Genomic DNA, 21,588 nt, shown 5'->3' on the forward strand with positions numbered 1-21,588 from the left:
TTATAGGGTTATTACTTTTAGTCATATTTTCACTTCTACACATAGACAAGTATGACACCCATCGGACAAACTTGACACCCATCGGACAAATTTGACACCCATCGGACAAACTTGACACCCATTGGAAAAACTTGACTGCAATATGTGTGCGTAGCATTACTACATCTCATCAGATACAAAACAAAGCGTTTTAAAACCTCCAAAAGACATACCAGATTGTTCTCTACCAACATTTGCGAGAATTTCTACAGGTTCCCAAAATCGGGAACTGCTCCCAAATTTTTAAAAAAGCAAAAAATGCTACTAGCATGTTCACTGCAGCGTTTTTTTATTTGCCACAAAGACACAATGAGCCAACCTTCTCCCCTATAGATTGTGAACAGTACAAGGGCGGAAGCATCACTGATGCTTTTTACAGGTATATTCTGCTGTTCTCAGACACACAAACACCCTTCGCCACATTTCTCATACCAGGACAATCACGCAGATAGACGGGTCGCGCAGCCTTGTATTCTTGGAATAAAAGCAGGTTGAAATAACGAAGCACTTGATACTCGTTGTACAATTTTGTTTCTTGATGTGCAAGGTAATCACATCACTGGCTTTTTGTTCCGCTTCTTGAAAGCCGTTATTACCGGTCGATAGCTAACAAACAGAGCATAGTTCTGATTCTACGGTGAACGAAATGATCAAAACACCCTGTATGTAGCTAAAGTCTATTGTGATCTACTTAAAGAATGCCATGAAAAAGAATTCGGTAACTTGGTAGTCATGTGATTGGATTTACGTCGTTTAGAGAAAAAAAAAACGCTTACCTAAACACGAAAAGAAATATGATTGGTTATTATAATTACAATACTTTTTATATTACACCATGACTATATAAATAATTTGTTTTATGTTGAACAAAAGAATAATTATATATGTAATCAATGTTGCATGACGATTACCAATAAGACAACATAATATAGTTTGGGCTTGGTTTGTCATACACTTTTAGATTTCAGCAAAGAAAGTTCAACAGCTTTTAACGCAGCACAATTTTTAAAAAAGATCAATATATATTTATATACAATTATTTATATATCAAATCTGTTTCACGGGTGAGTTTAGTCAGTTCTCCATCTTTTTTGATAATTATGTTTAAAATATCATTGACTGATATTATCGATATTTAGTCTCCTTGGTTCTTCAAAGATGATTTTTGTTTTTTTTAGTTGAACAACATTTAACGTTGAAAGAATTTCAGAACGGAAAATATAGTTATATATATATTTACAAGAAATCACGTTACACAGGTAAGTTTAGTCACTTCTTCATCTTTTTTAAATATTATCGTGGTGATACTTTCGATTTTATAATGCTGTTTGTTTTCATGTTTACTTTTTTGTTTCCTTATTTTCTTGTCTTTTTATTTTGCTTTCTTGCATTAAGTTTGTTCACTTGCATTTTTGTCAGTCTGACGCAGGTTTTTCTAACCTTTTATTTTAAAATTAATCACAGCCATCAAGTAGCAAATGTTTTTTTTTAATACAAAGAATCACATGTTTCTTCAGCAACATGTTTCTTATAAAACAAATGCTATTCAATATAACCAAACCCATCTCAGCCTCGTCCCCAGGGCATCTTGTATCGCCGTCCCAGGGTCAGCAAAGATACAAGATGCCCTGGGGACGAGGTTGAACTCAACCGACAATATTTCTTCCCACAGTCTAGGACAGCAATTAGAGGGCTTGGAAAGAGGTTGACGGCAATACCTAATAATATATTTTGCAAAATAAAATTTAGAAAATGTTAATGATGTAACCTCAAATAGTTGATGACAAAAACTTTGGTGAAGTATAGAACTTGGCAAGAGAGTGTAAAAAAGTAAAAAATGATGACTCATGTTCTTCTCATGACAAGATGCGTGTAATTAAATAAATAAATACTTGAAAATATTTGCATTCCAAACTACTCTTTTGTAACAAAAACTCTCCTTCGTCGACGTTTTTAGTAATAATATTTTCAGTACTAATATAAAGGAATTCAATACATATACTAGAAAGCGTTGAAAAATGCTCGGGCGTATATCTCAGTGTGTATCTTTAGGGGCGTCTAACTTAGAGCTGGGGATGAAGGTCTAAAAAAGAAAATTTTATTAAATTTTACAATTTTATATCTCTATCATCATATTAAAAGCTAGTGGAGCATTTATCATATGTTCTTCCTTCCTTCATTCCTATGTTTAAAGAGGGTTTTTTCTCTTTTTTTTTTACTGAACAGACAAAAGGCGCTGGGGACGAGATTGAAACAGCCCTTTAAAACAAAGGCGGTGGCGTTATTAGATGAGCGTTTATTAAAAGAAAATACTGGAAGGACAAAACAATAAATTGAGAAAGAATTTAAATAAACGTAGCGAGCGTTTATTCAAGGAATTTCAGTAGTTTTCTCACAAAAAATTAAAGATAGGGGTGTACTAAAACGATAATTTTATAATAATAGGGAGGAGTGTGTTTGTGCATATTACATATAAACAATTTCGTGGTCAGATAGACAAAAGTAAAAAGAAGATAATTTTAATTAAAATCATGGATTTTGTTGTTTACGTAAGTAGAGCGATATGAACTTTAGACATATCATATGAAGTAGACGAATGTGATAGCGATAGGAGAATGAGAGTAATTAAATAAAAATAGACGTGTATTGATTTATTGACGTCAAAGTTTGAAGTTAAAATAAATAAAGACATTAAATTATGATGGTGCAATTCAGTCTTTATGTAAGTTAAGCTAGTTACTTCCTAACCTCCGGACTAGAAGCAACCTCGTCCCCAGGGCATCTTGTATCTTTCTGACATCAATTTTTATATTTACCGAAAACCTCTTTGGGGAAGAGACTATTTAAAGCTAGTCCCGTTAAAAAATCCACGGGTTTTTTTTGCTCTTTTTACACCGCTTTGCTTGCGTCTTGCTACTTACGGTACTATTTTGCGTGACAGACACATGTAGACGGGTATTAATAATATAAATTACTCGGTAGCCCGTGGATAAACCCATATATTCCATAAAATATATGTTTGTAATTATGTGTACGTAGAACGCTCTTATCTGTAATTAGATATGATTGCATGTTATTTTTTGTATGTAAGAATATTTCTTCTACAAAAGCGACTATATAAAACATCCCCCTATACCTTTTTGATTGGCTAGAACAAATCACATGACAAAATTAAAGTCATTTCACTTGCTAGGAATTTCATTGTCTGCCAACTTAATCTCAATGGCGGGTTGTGTAACTACAATGAATGTAAATACTTTGTCACAAATTTATGTTGGGACATATTCACGTTGCCTACTTTGTTTAAATCTTTTTCATTGAATTAACAAACGTTTTAGGATAAGAAACAACAAATTAAAAAAAAATTCTGCACGTGGTTTCTTTCACGGGTTTAAAAATGAGTATATTACTACGCTAGTTCCAGTCTGTCTGTAACAAGCAAAGTAGATGTGTTGTTTTTGATTAAAAAAATAGCCGTAGCAACATTTGACATTTGCCAATTTATATTGTTTAAATAACACTTGGGGCATGAAGAAAAAAATCCAGTAAATTCGGACTTGCTATGGTTTCCAATTGTTTTGTCAAATGAAGAAATTATATACAATTAAATCCATGATAAAATGTCTGTTCCGCCTGTAAGTGCAGTTTTGTAGACTTGATTCATCCGTGCTCCGTCGGCGTTCACCTCCGCATTAGTTAAGAACCGCATGGCTGGATTTCTTGTGTAAGACCTGGTTACCAACGACGAAGGGGTCAGGCAAAAGAGATTCATATCTACCTAGTTCTTTTAACTAAGTCAGGAGTCGGTGAATCATCTAGGATGGTCAGGTTGGCTATGAATAGGCTTGCTCATGGATAAAAAGGACCAGGACTAATCGATAATTCTGAGATCTAAAAGTGTTCGACCAAGACGGAAATCTATCGACGTTTTGTCCGATGAACGTTCTAAACGAGCTAAGGACATCTCTGAACAAACTGGAAATGTGGCGGGCATTTTGCCTGACGAGTCTCCAAAAATTATTTGGAGGGCTGCCATCGCACGTGATTTACGCGTGTGCCAAGGCATGCCTGTTGTTTTTAATTTACAATCAAATATTCTCGTCGTCAACTTAATTAGTCTGAGAAAAATCAAATTCAGGTATTTCCATTCGGATTTGGAGATTCTCTACGTATGCTAGACACGACACAAGATGGTATCACCCGACGAACACCTTTTCCCAAGTGGTTATGAACAAACCAACAAAATTTGCGGTATGCCGCATATCGATAAGATCTAAAAATATCATCTTCAAAAAAGATTCGAAGCAAGAGTGCTAGCGACTTATTTGTTAGAAACTTCGTCCTTTTTTTTAAGTCCACAGCTTTCCTGATTGTGAAGAGCGACTAACGCTGTCCACAAAGTGTTCTTTAAAATCACAACAGCATTGAAATCTTCGTGCTCTGTTATAAATTTCTTATCAAAAACACAATAGAAACCTTATACCCAGGCGCTCATTTATAATACAACCGAAAGAAAAAGGTGAGGTCAAATTATATAAGTAGCGTAGCTGGAAGTAATTTATAGGGTCCACCTCGTTACAGCACAAACAGTCAACAGCTATAGGCATCCTTTCGCACTTGCACATAGGCACCACTCACTGACCTGGTGTGTCTGCTTCATCGTCATTATAAAAGGGGAATTTGTTGTTCGTTTTTGAGTCGTTTTGGCTCAAACTGAAATCCAATTATGTTTACATTTCTGTTTGTGAACATAATTGATAAACGTAAAAAAATTCTGTTGGGAATATCATTAACGTTTTTTCTTTATTTCTCTAACTGCATGCGCCAACCTCTACACGGGGGTAAATCAATAAATACGTCATTGCATAAATTGCGCATATTAATGTTTTACCCAGTCCTTTTCCGCGTTCGAAGTTCAGGAAAGATGAGGATTGAAAATGGCATGGTCAAGTAAACAAATTCAGTTTTAACTTAAGCTGGATTTCCATCAGTGCAACTTCTCTTATCGCTCTGGCTTTTTTGAACCATTGATATTTTTTCGCTCTGGTGGAAATTCCAGAGCGACACTTTTTTTTGCTCTTATCATGGCGCCGTAGATTAGTGGTTTATGGCGCCGTAGATTAGTGGTTATAGCTCTCGTACTCTGTGCGGGAGACCGGGGTTCGATTCCTCTTGACGGGGATTCAACATGGGCGAGTGAATGTTACCATAGCCCCGGGTTAACCCAAGCCATGTGAGGGAAATTGGGAAGATGGCACACTGTGTGGGCCGTTGGATGTTGCCGGGAGTTGTCTAGTAGAGCGCGGGCCCTAATTGGGTCTGCGTCGCTCAAAATGAGCATTAAATACTCTAGGACTCTCCATCTAAGCCATGGCCCCTCCTAGAAGTAATAGACAGGGTATATCCCTCGATATATGTGAGGCTAGCCATGTAAAATATGCACATCTATCTATCTATCTATCACTCAATTTCAGTGCGATAGAGCGACAATTATCACAAAGTTGTGATATTTATCGCTCTGGGTTTTCTCTCAAAAGTGCAACTTCAACGAAATACCGAATGCCCTTTTAAAGAAATTGAATAGATTCTATTGAAGTGTAACTTCAGCACATGCTTACACGTGTTGAGCACAAGAAATAGTTTCACATGTGTTATGAAGCGAGCAGTGTTGTAAAACAAGTTTTATTAAATGGGAAAAACAAATAGGTGGAACTTAAAGGGAAGATGAGTATTTAGCAGAGGCTTTTCGAAATTTTATTATGTCTATACGACAAAAGTTGCAAAGGAGTATCGAGAAAAAAGATCGAGTGGCAAATGCTTGGAGGAAAGTTGAGGATGAATTAGGATGTGAAGAGGGTAAAGTTTATCCTTTTTCGTCAGTTTAATGCGCTATATTTTTGCGCTGTTAAACCTTGCGCGTATTCAGCTTGTTCTATTACTTAATTGGAAAAAATGTTTTTAAATTCAACTGTTTTAAAGTTAAGCTTTTCAAAGATGAGACAACTTAAAAAAAGATACAGCAAGGAAAGGAATAACCTAAAAAGGAAATCTGCATCAGGATCAGGTTTGGCTGACGTTGAATCGTGTGTCAAATTTTAAAGGAATACTCTTTTTTGTCTTGGCTTGATAAGCATTTAAATTAGACACAAAATCAAATATAACGGCTCCAAAGGATGAGGAGGATATTGATTCTTATTTGGAGGCGGCGGTTGAAATTATTTAATTAACAAGAATGACCCTACAACAAAATCACCAAGTTTGGCCTAGATGACAACTATTGACCTCATTGTGCAATTTCACTTCTTAAAGCAGTTGATTATGCACTCCTTTCAATTCTCTTTCTCTATAAATTTGACGAACACGAGAAAATGGCGATTTTCTTCGTCTCTTTTTTTTTACTATTAAGGCCACAGCTTCTTCTTTTTTCTGAACTGTCTGCCATCTTGAAATGCGTGTGTACACATAAGAAAATTTCGCACAAATAATAATTTGTATTGGGATGCTGTCGCACTGAAACTCATTTGCAGCGTAGAACTCCTGTCGCACTAAATTTTTGTGTAATTTTAGAGCGATAGGAAGGTTGTATTTTAATACTTTTTTCTTTACTTTTCTACCAAGATGTAACTAATATCAAGTTTTAATTTTTTACCAGACAATACCTTTATAACGCGTAAAAACCTCTTTGAAAAATTTTGCGCAACTTCGGTTTAAATAAGTCTAGTTTTGAATTTATTTTGCTTTATGATCATTTTTATCATTTACCAGTCAGCTATTTCAGGTTAACTGTCTATAAGTTTTTTTTAACACAAATATTTATATATGGTTTACTTGCAGAGATTTATTTTGATCACATGCGTCATCTGTGAAGAATACTCACCAGACCACAGACATTTATGTCAACATTCTTTGATCTCTTTAATAAAAGCCGTATTCTATCTGTCTGTTTGCGCACGAGAAAAAAAGTCGTGTTGCGGAACATGAAATGCTACCAGTATAATAATTCTTAAAGAGTATTATGGTAGTTTTATTTATTTTTCGAATTTTTATTAGACACCTTTTGAATTTTCATCAAATTTTGTGTTGGACGTGATAAAAAAGGGAAAGTGAACAGAGATGTCTGCTTTTTGTCGATAACAGCGCTGGTTAATTAATCAAGTTTTGAATGTAGGTAATCCCCAGTTACCTAGGGTGGAGCAGCTGATGCCAGTTGCGTCTAAAAGATTTCCCTTTTTTAGTCTCACACTCAAAAGTGCAATGCAATGGCTTCGCTAATTTTATAACGGATTGACGGCAGTCTAAAAGGCTTTAACGTCTTGACGTAACGTCGATAAAGTTAACAAATTATACATAACGGTTTTAGCGGCTTCAAAATTAAATGAAAACAACCCATTCTTCTTAGATAAAGGATTAAATAAGTAAATTAGTTCTCTCGAAGTGTGCTTATTACTACAAACTAGTCGTTATCCCGTGAAAAAATTCACAAGAATTCATCTGCCAGGAATATCCACAAAAATATTCCCGTCACCATTTGCAGCTACCATTTGACACAGTGAGTATCCTAATATAGACTAGTCGTTAACCCATAAAAAACACACGAGGTGTCTCGTCTTTAAGTTACACGTTACTTTGTGTGCCCGTAACACGATAATTTTTTTGCGACATGCATGCAGAATATGTCTGTTGTTAATTACACTTGTTGGCATTCCGTGGAAAAATCCAAGAACCACAGGTGAATCAATATAACACCAAATATATTAATCATGTATTTATGATGCCATAATAATAGAATTTCATGACTAACTGTAGCGAATGCTGTGCTGAGATCAATAAGGTTTGATATATCTCTTGACTCAACTGAATGATTACATGATCATTTGACTGGCCTGCCAAACAGCCAAATGTCTTATTATACTCGCACTTTGTCGGAATTTAAGTTTATGTATATTTTTAAAAGTCTTGGGCTGTTTTCCTTACTGATAACGTTGCGTAAATAGACTGTAGTAACACATGGGTGTTAAAGCACAATCTGGAGTATTTCCATTCAGACTGAAGAAGTAAAGAGGGGTAGAGTGGAACAAAATTCGAAAACGGACTTCAAATTCCAATCTTATCTTTTGTTTTTTCAAACCAATCAAAAATCAGTTATACAAAACTTTAACCCGCAAAATTATATCTTAAAAACAAATTGGGACACTGTGAAGTTTTAAGTTGTAAAGAATTCGTTTATAGTCTCCCTTTCTCTAATATTATTGTAAGAGAAAGTAAAAAAGTGTGATCTCACATCAGTTTTAAAAAGTTGTGATGAAAAACAAATAAAGCAATACGGTAAAATTAAAAATAGCCATTTTACAAATTGTTTATCGGTATACTACAACCTGTATGCTGAATAATTAATTTAGTAGTATTAAAACTATAATTTGCTTCGTAGAAACAACGAACAAACGCACTAATAAACATTATATTTAGAAACAGAAGAAACGTTCTGTTAAGAGCATTTTTGAAGAAAGAACGTCAACGCGGGTGTGTTGTTGTTCTTTTAATTAATTGATCTAATGTTGCTACAGGACACAAAATAACAAATGCAATGTATCTCTATCGACTTTGTTGCGATAGGCGAATTTCCATGAACTTCTAGTAATTTTGTTGATAAACAGTATGAAAAACTTGTATTGATATTTCTTGAATTGAAATTGAAATTATCTTATAGATATTATAGTCATGGCAATGGCAGTACCTCCAACAGGATCTTCTCACCACGCATTGATCGCAAACAATGAATATCAAATTAAATTGGTCACGCTTCTCAATGAATGTTGTGACCACTTACGTGAAATTTTACATGATCCTGCCCGTGGCAACATGCCAAGGGATAAGAAACAATTATATCTGTCATTAAAACAATATAAGAAACGTTTAAACCATTTGAAAAGAGATCAGCTGGAAATCGTTTTTCCACAAGATAAGGAAACAGATTCGGGATTGTTTGACATCACTATTTTATGTGACGTTCTAATTAATTGTTGTCACGGTATACAAGCACCAATTGGTGGATGGAGGACCAGAACACCGCAACCAAATGATTTCAGTGTCGGTGCTGACATCATTCGAATCAGAAATGAGCGGAATATTGTTATGCATGGAAGAGCAATGACTTCAGCACAATATAATCGGTTGTGGAACGCCATAGAAGGTATATTAAGAAGACTCGGATATGACATAACGAAAATTAGAGATTTGAAGTCTGGTTGTTTAAAAGACTTGGACTTATTTAAGATTGAAATTATGAAAGCATTTACTGAAATTTTAAATTTCAATGTTAACAAAAACCAAGACAATATAAAACAAAATCAAGATGACATCAAAGCAAATAAAGACAGTATTCAGCAAAACGAAGATGGTATTAAACAAAATCAAGGTGACATCAAAGCAAATAAAGATAGTATTCAGCAAAACGAAGATGGTATTAAACAAAATCAAGGTGACATCAAAGCAAATAAAGACAGTATTCAGCAAAACGAAGATGGTATTACACAAAATCAAGGTGACATCAAAGCAAATAAAGACAATATTCATCAAAACGAAGATGGTATTAAACAAAATCATGGTGACATCAAAGCAAATAAAGACAGTATTCAGCAAAACGAAGATGGTATTAAACAAAATCAAGATGACATCAAAGCAAATAAAGACAGTATTCAGCAAAACGAAGATGGTATTAAACAAAATCAAGATGACATCAAAGCAAATAAAGACAATATTTATCAAAACGAAGATGGTATTAAACAAAATCAAGATGACATCAAAGCAAATAAAGACAGTATTCAGCAAAACGAAGATGGTATGAAACAAAATCAAGATGACATCAAAGCAAATAAAGACAGTATTCAGCAAAACGAAGATGGTATTAAACAAAATCAAGATGACATTAAAGCAAATAAAGACAATATTCTGCAAAACAAAGGTGGTATTAAAGAGAATAAAGAGAATTATAATCGATTAGCAGCCGAAGTGGAAATAGTAAAGCAAACTATTTCTTCATCATCATGTGATCAGAAGAGTTCTCAGTTGGAAGAAACTATAAAAGAACAACCCAGGTGTGTAATTCTTTTTCTATATTGTTCTATCATTAAATTGATTCTGTCAACTTAACATAAAAGGCAAATATGGTAAAGTAAATAAGTTACCATTCAATTAAATTCCACTTTATCTTGGTGTAACTAAATCACTTTTCTGTAATGATTTCAATGCATAGGAGAGTCATCAGCAATAAGAGTACATCAGATTGAAATTATGACAGCACTGATTGAAATACAAAAATGTAAAGTAAATAAAAACAAAGACAACATTAAGTAAAATCTATATAACTTTAAGAATGGACTATTTATATTCAAGTTGATGTAAAAAAAACCCAAAACGGAGTTAGGAACATTCAAAACGATTATGATTGAAAGACGGAATGGGAACAGTAAAGTCCTTTGTTGTCATCGTGTCGTTCAAAAACTTGTCACTTAAACACTATTGACTTAAAACGGCCTAGAAAGAAGATACCTTTCTTTCAGAAAATAAGATTTTATCGTTTTTTAGGACAATATTTCATACAGTTACTTATTATTCTAATTTATATTTTAATGTTTATTTTAGTTATATACTATTAAAAAATTTCCGAGGAGATTTTCTAATACAATTTGAAGATGGCTGCTCCCACTGGTCTATGAAAAGTGTACAAGTCATCATTACTGAAAATTTTGTGATAGAATCAAAAGAACTTCATGTCGACAACGATTACATTGTGGAAGAAGAAGAAGGGACACTAATCGTGATTATTTACAATCACATTGCCAAATCGATTAATGGGTTATCAGTTAAGTTAGTTGACAGTGAAAGTAAAACTCATTTGATTCCAATTGAAGGTGAGTAAATTTAGATAATGTTTTCTATCTAGTACGGAAAAAATGAATAAGGAGTTGGAACAATAAAAACAAAACAGAACAAAAAAATACATTACTTACTAATGTAGCTGTGCATGGGGGCAGAGCACAAGTAAAACAAGTTGGGAAAGCTATATTTACAAGTAGAACAAATTTAATCTTAAGGGTTTATTTAAAATATTATTCGAACCATAAAGAAAACATTGTCAAGATTTTGTTAGAATAGCAATCATTTCAACGATGCAAGCCATTTACCTCGACAAAAGTTTTACTTTGGCTATGCGAACGCAAAAATATATAAAAATTATTGCAAAGTTTCTTGAATAATAACGTTTAGTATTCTACACAAAAAACTTTTACGTCTCTAGCGCGTTGTTTTGTACAGCACTTTAGATTAAAATTGTTTGAGTAGAAATGTTGCAAAGTAAAATAATTTTTTTAATTAGATATTGCACTGGTCCGAGCACATATGTGTACAACCAGCTATTTTGATGTTAGAACCCACAACAGTGGAAGAATATCTGAACAGATAAAATGCATTGTAGGAGCAGAAAGAGAAGAAACAAATATTGAATTTATATGTGGTGGTAGCCTGCAAACAATGGAACCTAAGGAGTACGAAGCATTTAAAAGAGATTACATCCAGCGTTATTTCACCGTCAATGGTAAATGCATGGAAGAACCACTCCAAATTCCACCCCCAATGCCAAAAGTCACACATTCCTTATTCGCACAAAAGATAAAGGATGTTATAATCGAATTACAACCTCGTTTGTTTACAATATTTACTCATTATAACACGAAGGAACATATTCGATTTCTAAAACTGGATAAAGAATTTTCTTTGAGTTTGGAAAGCACAATTACTGATAACAAAAGAATTCTACTTGTGTTGCCAAATTATATCATCAACATTAGATACACAGAAACAACCGACGCAGTAAGAATACAAGATGAAGTCAAAGCGGGCGAAGAAGACTTGAAGGAGCTATCTATCATCACTAAAAAACATCTTAAAAATGGTCACCTGACAATGGTTAATGTTGTAGCTGCACCACATTTCGAAGATATCGAAAATATCCACCTTTGTGTAGATTGCGACTTACTCTCCAAAAAAACTTTGGCTGAGGATAGAAATATGACGAAGTTCTTTTCAAATATTTTGCAAAGCTCACAAGTACAAAATAATGTTCAGGACAACAAGGAACGGTATATCAACATAGTTGGTAAAGTCATGTGTTTTATGGCTACAAGAAAAGCACTCTATTCTGTTCCTTCACTCAGTAAAAACGTCCACGAACAAATAAGCTCGTTAATACTTTCTCCACAGCAACTCCGTCATTTATACAACAACTCTTTAAAAAAAATTATAATCGGTCCTCTAGGCAGTGGTAAGACAGTGCTAGCTTTAGCACATTTGGAAATAGCTTACGAGCGCTCTGAGAATAGATCGGTCATATACTACGTTATTTGGGACGGCAACACATTGCTTAAACGGGATATTGTCAATCATACTAAAAGATTTAATTACAAAGCCGCTGTCGAAGTTGTTGTAAAGGATAATGTCCAGTTAGCTAAGGATTTGAAAATGAATGAAGTGCCAACACCATACCAGTTATTAGAGTCATTGGTTAAGAAACATGTTGACCAAAACCTGCATCTAATAATTGATGAATTAAATGGAGAGTTATTTAACAAGGAAGAATCATCTTTGCTTAAACACTATCTGGAAACTGAAGACAAATTAAATAACTCTTTCATCATTTTTTTCCCACAATCCATTGAGAAACATAGAACATTAATTTCACACCAAAGAGTCACAATACATGACAAGTACAAGTATAAAGAAACAGGAATGAAAGTTTTAAAACTGAACAGAGCAATGAGAACAACCCGGATAATCTTTCAGTTTTTAAAGGCTTTTGAAAATGAAGTAGAACAAGACAAGGTAACAATGAAGCTTCCCGATCAGCAATCAAAAGAAGGAATGTCCACCAAAAAAAATATCGAAAAAATACTGAATTTCTTTTCCAAAATTTGGAAAAAGCAACCACAACAGCAGCAAGAGCCACAACGGCGACAACAACAACAACAGCAGCAGCGGCAGCAGCAACCACCACCACCACCGCAACAACAAGGACAAACTACCAGTAGCAATGTCACGCCGATAATAAAAGGAGAAGAAGAAAGTTTTGAAACACCTGTTGATATTGATGTCGTTGCAGCTTCCATACCAGATGGGGATCTTTCGGGTAATGTTAGAATTGACACTTCATTAAAATTTAATACAGCGTATTCAATCGGTCATAATATCAAAGGAACAAAACCGTTATTGATACATCCGGCAAAAACTCCAACAACAGACAAAGAGTTTATACCAATGTTAGCACTTGTTTTACAAGATGTATGTTTACATCATGCCACTAAACGTTTGTTCATATATAACACATTCCCTCAAAAGGATATTTTTTACAGATTACTGAAACTGTTAAAAATTGATTTTCTTCGCTACGACAAGTACACTGACTGGAAAGTTTTAAATTGTGATGATATCACAGTTAAAAATCCCTTGCAGAGTCAAACTTATAACCTGCTCACTACTATTGAGGGAAGTCGTGGAGTTGAAGCAGCCGAATGCATCTGTATAATTGAAAGCAATGATTGCAAGTTAAAACATTTGACGTTAGAAGCAATGTCCAGAGCAACACAAAATCTGGTCCTTGTTTCAACGTCCAACGTTTACCAATTAGATACAGTAAAATCATCGACTGGTCATATCATAAGTAAACTGTTAGCTGAACATTTGGTTGAATACAATGTAGAAGTCTCAAACGATAAAGATACGGAAATACCGTTCACAAAGTCTATGAAAAGTAACAATAAAATAGTTTTTAACATAAAACCACAATATTGGAAATTCAAAGAAATGATAAAAGATTTGGAACATGTTGGTTGTCAGGCAACGGATGAACGCCTAAATGCGCACGAGATCGTTAGGAAAAAGTAAGTAAAATTTTTAAACAATAGAGAACAAATTCTCTTCTGAATAGTTCCTAAAAGATTTTAAATTTAGTGATTCATATTAAAGAATTGGATGGTAATGGTTGTGTTATATTAAAATAAAAAGCTCCCACGAAATGACTAAAGTGTGATCATTTTACAATCCTCTCTCCTTTCTTTTGTGAAATTTGTTCTAGAGAGGCAAAAAAATCACGACATATGTTTCAGGGCCTATTCTGTACTTAATAAAAACATTGTAAGAGTTTTCTGATGTTAAAAATGTTAACCTGCTGCTAAGCATGAAAATAAAAAAAATTATTAAACAAAATTTTGATCATCTTTTAATTTATTTTATTAAGTAAAAGTCATTAGTTTTGTTAAAAAATATGATATAAATGCAATATTAATAATTTTAGCCTTTATCCTCCTGGAAAAGTGAGCAATATAATTTGCTCATATTTGTCAAGTACATCATGTATATTGAGATGGCAACAGCACGCTAATAAATACACCGTTAGTAGACAAGAAAGTAAAAATTCAACCTGGAATAACTTAGCAACTGACATTTCTTGCAATCAATACATCGTTGATGACATGGAAATTGGTGAAACGTGCAAGTTTTGTGTTGTTGCTAAAAATCATCTTGGTATATCTGATGACAGCATTGTGTCTTATCGTCACGAGTAAGATTATATTCAACTTCTATTAAAAACATTTTATAGCCATGTGTTAAAAAGTATGTCAGGCTTCAGGAATATTAACATGTGCTCAATTTTTTTAGACGTCCAAACGTCATGGGTGTCCAATTTGAAGGTAAGAGAAATAGTTATCGTTTTATCAGCATAATTTTAAGCTAGAAATTCACCACAACACTCTTTGTCACAAAATAGGCATAAAAAAAATTAGCGTGACAAAATAGACAGAAATAAGTGTTGACTAATTGTGTGATTTAAAAAAATTAACATTTATTAAAAAATTTTGTTGTTCATGTTATTATTTACCTGTTACAAAAAGAATGCGGAATAGTTAAATATTTGCTTTCTTCGTTACCCATATTACAACAAATAAATTATTCTAATTATTTGTTAAACATTTAATTTATTTTAAAGTTACATTTACTGTACTTATACCATGGGACACGCAAAGTCAATTTAATGACACTATTGTCTGAAACGAATTTAGTCCTAGAACCTTTTAAGAATTTTTTTTCCATCTGGTGTTGCTTTTAAAACAGATCTTTACTAAAAACGTAAGAGGTTATTAGACGTTTTTGTTTTCCTTTTGTAAAATTTCGACAATGTTTTCTTTCTCGGTCATATGACATTAATTAAGAGAAACTAAGTGTTATCAAGTGAAAATAAAGCTACTCTGCACATTGGTAATATATATCCTAAAAGGAGGCTTTGGAGTAACAAAACATCAAAGGCAAAAGTACTTCCGCTAAAATGTAGTGTGCTGATGTTGCTGTTGTGTCAATAAAAGTGATACAAAACTTCTCACTTGGTATTAATAAAGTTTTCAAGCTTTGTCAATAGAAAAAATTTTGTTCAAATATTGCCATTAATTTTATTACTATCTCGTGGTTGCTCGATTTATTCAAATCATTTGTTTAGCATAGATTATTAATAATTTAAAAGTAATACATATTTTCTGCATAATTTCTGGTGTAGTTTAGCCTAGTTAGCTAAGCTTTTTTCTCGGATATCTAATTCAATTTTTCTCAACTGAAAGTTTAGACGCAAACAAATGTCAGAGCAAATCCCTAAAATTTAAATTCAAACCACGCATTATTTATGGCTATATCGTGCTTTGCTGAGTTAAAGAAGATAAACTGCTCAACAAGTGTATGCAAAATGAGAACGTCCTTTTGAGACCTACATTTACCTGCAAAAGGGGGATTTTTACGAAGCGAATTGGGAATAGCGAATTCAGCGGCTAATTACCAGCGAAATATCTATTTGATTTTCACGGGAAACAAAAAAAACATGTGACCAATTTAACAGCACTTTTTCTGGTATTAAAAACCGGATAGTTATTTTGAATTCTAAATAAACAGTTTTCTTATTGGTTAAAAGATATTTTATAAAATATTTCTACTTTTCGGGGAAGCGAATTTTTCAAAGCAAAATCAAAACAAACAAAACTTGCTCAGATATATTTAGTTGGCAAACTCGTTTAGCAATACAAACAATGAGGCTGGAGAAAAGAAAACAAAATAAGAACATCGGCAAGACTAAAACACCAATTTTCTCTCTACTCCCGAGAGAAATACATTTGACAAAAAGAAATTTTAGCAGAATCAATCGCAAATGTTTTTATGAATCTTTGAAATGAATAACAAAATAAAAACTACTTTTACCGGTACATGTTATAATAAGGAACATTTCAGGCTGTAACGAATATAAGCGTATATTTTGTAAATGTACCTTCAAGCTTCAAGTTTACTCCAATACAACACTAAAGCTTGCTGACATACCAAATTTCACACCAAGTTTAAAAAAACTATTCCCTTTTGCCTTTCCTTTTTGAACCCGTAGCTAGCTCTCGGTCATACTTAAATTTCGCAAAATAATTTGAAAGTTGATCACTTTGTGCAAAGTTGGACAATGTTGTATGATGCAAATTCTCCCTGTAAGTCGCTTGGCGCACTATTTACTGTAAAACTCTTATAACGACTACAGCCTCGTTTCTATGTTATATGGACTTTGCAGAGGGAAAAGCCTGTTATTCAAGTTAGTAATGAAAAGCCTTGTTTTCAAGTTACCCACATTTGAAAAATATTGCTAATAGTAACCACCCGGTGAGAGAAAACAAACAATCATAAGCAAATCAAATCATTTCGTCGTAAAATTTAGACTGATTTTTTCTTTCCTTGTTCTGACTAGAACGAACAAACTCCCCAAATTTATAGTGTAGCGTGTGAGTCTGAGTTAGTGTTAGGCAGTTGATTTTGATATTTAAAGCGCATATTTTGTAAATATACATCATAGATTCAATTTTACTCCAACACAAACTCTAAAGCTGGCTTAACATACCGAATTTTGCACCAAGTTCGGAAACACTATTTACATTTACCTTTCGTTTTGGAACACGTGGCTCTCGGCCATACTTAAATTTTGCTGAATACTTTTCAAGCAAGATGCCTCGTACCACTTTACTGTTCCATACAAAGTGGCTTTCCTGAAGTTGATCACTTTGTACAAAGTTGGTCAATGTTATATGATGCGATTTCTCACTGTAACTCGCATGGCTTACTATTAACAGCAAAACTCTTATAACGACTACAGCCTCGTTTCTATGTGATTTGATTTTTGTAAAAATTACATTAGAAATTTGCAGAGGGAAAGCCTGTTTTTCAAGTTAGTTACAATATAGTATTGAATAACCTCGTTTTCAAGTTTTCCACATTTTTTAAAAATTATTGCTAATACTAACCATCCGGCGGGAAAAAAACAATCATAAGCAAATCAAAAGTCATTTCATCGTAAAATTTAGACTCGGTTGGTTTTTTGTTTTAACAATATCTTTTTCCTAAAGCTGTTGAGTTTGAATTTTTGCAATATCTAAGGCTCGTGCTCTTTTTTGTTCTTATAAAGAAACCCGCACAGTTTTTAATCGATCGCGTGTCAGAGAAACATCTTTGAAATGTTCGTGCAGACGAAATCGAATATATTGAGTACAGTCATTCTATTTTTATCACTATATCATACTCAACCAAAACGAATATGTTTCATTCAGCAAATAATGTTAATAGAAACTGGTCGTTTGAGGTGAGAGAAAATTTAATTTTGATAAAAGCAGTAGCTAGTTTTTATTATACATTATTTTTATTCATGAGAAACCCGTTTACAATTATTGGAGTATTTACTAAGAGCTGTGTACCTAAGTCTCGTGTTCTTTAGAATTTGTTCTTATAAAAAACCGATCGCGTGTCAGAGAAACAATCTTTAAAATATTCGTGCAGACGAAATCGAATATATTGAGTACAGTCGTTCTATTTTTATCACTATATCATACTCAACCAAAACGAATATGTTTCATTCAACAAATAATGTTGATAGGTCGTGTGAGGTGAGAGAAAATTTAATTTTGATAAAAGCAGTAGCTAGTTTTTATTATACATTATTTTTATTCATGAGAAGTCTGTTCACAATTAACGGAGTATTTACTAAGAGCTGTGTAATTTTAATTTTTTTTTAGAATTTAAACTGAAAAAACTAACAAACTCTTTTTGCGTGCTTGAGATTATGCTCTGTCTTGCAATTTTCTCCATACAATCTGAAAAAGCGTTATTTGTTCAATATTAATATTTAGTGAAGTTTTTTCTTTGTTCGTAAGAAACTAAATAAAGTCATGGAATAAGCATACTAGCCAGCCTCGGTTTTAGGGATTCATCGCCGTCTTCCCACATGCCATATAGATAAAAAATCCCTAGGGACAAGAGTGCTAGATTAGACAATACTAATATTTGGTAAAATTTTTCCTTTGTTTTAAAAAACTAATTGAAGATTCATGAAATAAGCAGACTATCCAGCCTCGTTTCCAGATCTAGCCCAGATTTATCTTTTTGTTATTTTCCGGCATAAGAAATAGATAAAAAATCCCTGGGAACGAAAGTGCTAGACTAGGTTGGTTTATAAAAACGCATTATGTTATCGTAATAATTGTAGGAATAGCTATATTTACTTCCGAGATTTTTATTAAAAATGTTATGTGAAATTATTTTAACAGGCGAAAAATTTTAGGGTCTCGACTTTAACTGAAACATTTCCGTGGTTCATACAAGTAGAATAATTTTCTCCTGATGCAAATTATCCTATACATGATGACGTCAACATATTAATATTAATTTGAATAAAAATAAATTATTACTATACTTTTTGTTTCTGTGTTTTCACAATTACTTTTTTATGTTTAATACATTATAAAATGTTTTACAATAAAAAAAGTATTTAATGATGTCATAAGTTTTTCGTTATCATGTTTCATTAATTTATAAATTTATAATTTTTATTCATTTACTATTTTATATTTAGATATCGAGGAAATTATTGAATCTAACGATATCGAGAAACTGCAAAAATTACTATCCATTCATCCAAACATCGTTCACATGAGAGGTGGAGATGAAAGCACACCATTGTTGTGGACAGTATATTACACCGACAATACATCAATGGTGGAAATACTCATCTCATATGGGAGTGATGTTTGGGCGGAAAATAGATGGAAACAAAACAGTTATCATTTGGCTGCATTTCAAGATCGTCACACAATATTAGATATGTTATGTCGACATGATGTAACAAACATCAACCGTGGAGATGATTACAACCTCACACCATTACATCGTGCTGCAGCGCTTGGTCACATCTCATGTGTTGATGTTTTGTTGCGTAATGAAAATATTGATGTGACGATCGAAGATATAGATGGAGACACAGCTTATGATTGTGCTGGAGAATTTGATAAACAAACCCGGGAAATAATAAGACGAAAAATAAAAGAATACGAAGTAAGTTATTAAGTTGATTTAATAAATTAGAAAGAAGAATAAATTTGTATTTTATTTTAATTTGAAAATAATAAGGATTAAATAAATGTTTAAATAAATATTTAGGTATGGAATGTTTTTATTTTTTTAAATTTTGGTGCGAAGTAATTAAAAGTTAAAAAATTAGAAAGAAGAATGAATTTTTTATTTCTTTTAATTTGATAATAATGATGATAAATGAAAGTTAAAAAACGAATGAAATGATTTGCAATAATAAAAGAATGGATGATTTTTATTTGAGTGGAGTAAACTAATTAACAAATTGAAGGATATAATAAATTCAAATTTAAGAAACTTAAGAATAAAATGTTGAATGTCAAAAATATTTTTTTATAACAAATTGGATAAAATGAATAAAATACTTAAGAATAAAATGTTGAGGTTGTCAAGTAGATTATTGTGACAGTCCAAAGTAGAAAGTATTTTTAATAAAAAATAGTGAATTATTATAGCTGTTAATAATTCTGACAGCATTAATTTTTATGTATGTAAAAATAATGAGAGGAGATACTGTAAGAGATAAGTATATATTATAACGAAATTAAAAATGATAAATTTTATAAGAGAAAAAGAAGAAGTAAAAATACAATTTCGTACCCAGACTGTTTTTTATTTTACATCTTCTGAAATTGATTGTTATTATTGTTAGCATGAATTAAATATTATAGATGTTAAAATATTTAAAATAAAAGATATTTAAAACATTCAAAAATAAGAATGCCACGATGTTAAACTTTTTTTTCGTAATCCGAAATTATTTTATTTTTTGCACAGCGATTGTACAAATTTCGCGTTATAAAAGGATTTTATGAACACATTGACAGATTGTCTCTCATTTAGAAGACATGGCCATGACGATGGCTGTTCTAATACTTAAGTAGCTATACTTTAAAAGAACAAATCTTTTTATCTTTTAGGACAGGACGAAGTAAATATTTCAAATGATTTTGTTTTGAAAAACAACAATCAGTTTGTGAGGTGAGACGGTACTTTATACAATTGGATATATTTATCTTTTGTTTTTTCTATTTTTAACTTTCTTTCATGAAATTTATTTATTTTTTAGATGAGGAACGAGTCCAGTTTTTAGTTTTATTTTATATTGTAATAAATTTATTTGTAGTAAAACGTACTGAAACATTTTTCTGTTCGATTTTTATCAAGCCTTCGTTTATATTTCATTCAGGAAGCGACACATGTCAAAGGTCACGTGTTTTTTTAAACTGTCTCAAACTTGCCGCATGGTGCAATGTAGAGTGAATCTTATTTATTACAAACGTTAACTGATATACTTTCTCAACCTCGTCCCCAAGTCTTGTTAGGCCGTTATATTTTGAAGGCCCTGGCTGGTCACGTGACGACAGAATACCCACGTATAGTGGGTATTTTGAAAATAATTATTTGTCTCGCTCTTCCAAAATATACACAAGCAGTCAAGAAAAAAATGAAAGAACTGACACAATTATTTAGAATGGTTAAAATAATATTAATAAGAAAAAAATTATATATATTTTTATATAAATATTTTTATATAAATATTTTTATATAAATATTTTTATATTGTAAAAATTATTTTTATTTATTTATAATAATATTTTTTAATGTATAAAAGAACTGTTAATAAATATTGTATAATATATTAAACATTCACACTTGCTTACCTGTTTTTAATTTCCAGTACTTCTCCCCTTTTTTTAAAACTTCTTCCCATTTTAAAAAAGTTCATCTTATCCTGATTATACTGAAGAACAGCAAATTAACATATATTAAGTAAAGTTCGAAATAATAAAGCAAATATAAAGACACATTTTCTTGTGTTTACATGATACTCGTCAAAAGCCGCCATTATATGGAATTTTTTTTGTAGGATGAAACCCAGTTTGACGTCATCTCCTAGATGGTAAAAGAAAGCCCATGAAAATGTTGCCACAAAACTCATAAAACATTCTTGTGAATAATTAATGTCTAAGACAAATAGAAGTAGTACCAGAAAGCATTCTTTCGTTTCAGTCTCCCAACAGGTCAGAATCAACGAGCTGCGTGAACCATCCCCGTCCCCAGAATTTG

General features: G+C 32.4%; 1 protein-coding gene across 2 annotated transcripts; it reads left to right on the plus strand.

Annotated features, from left to right (window-relative positions):
• The first annotated feature begins 979 nt into the window (after positions 1–979).
• On the plus strand, positions 980–21,177 carry LOC130629384 (uncharacterized). 2 transcript variants are annotated; one of them, XM_057442544.1, is made up of 10 exons: positions 980–1,103; positions 1,218–1,298; positions 8,747–10,133; positions 10,681–10,949; positions 11,414–13,970; positions 14,384–14,650; positions 14,749–14,780; positions 19,004–19,482; positions 20,439–20,499; positions 20,588–21,177. In XM_057442544.1, the coding sequence occupies exons 3-9, from the start codon at positions 8,758–8,760 to the stop codon at positions 20,451–20,453; spliced, it is 4,995 nt and encodes a 1,664-aa protein (XP_057298527.1). In that variant the 5' UTR covers positions 980–1,103; positions 1,218–1,298; positions 8,747–8,757; the 3' UTR covers positions 20,454–20,499; positions 20,588–21,177. The 2 variants fall into 2 exon arrangements, with proteins under 2 accessions (XP_057298527.1, XP_057298526.1); XM_057442543.1 differs by lacking the exons at positions 980–1,103; positions 1,218–1,298 and having other exon boundaries at positions 8,311–10,133.
• The last annotated feature ends 411 nt before the right edge of the window (positions 21,178–21,588 follow it).

The sequence above is a fragment of the Hydractinia symbiolongicarpus genome, chromosome 2 (genome assembly GCF_029227915.1).
Source record: "Hydractinia symbiolongicarpus strain clone_291-10 chromosome 2, HSymV2.1, whole genome shotgun sequence".
NCBI classification, from domain to species: Eukaryota; Metazoa; Cnidaria; class Hydrozoa; order Anthoathecata; family Hydractiniidae; genus Hydractinia; species Hydractinia symbiolongicarpus.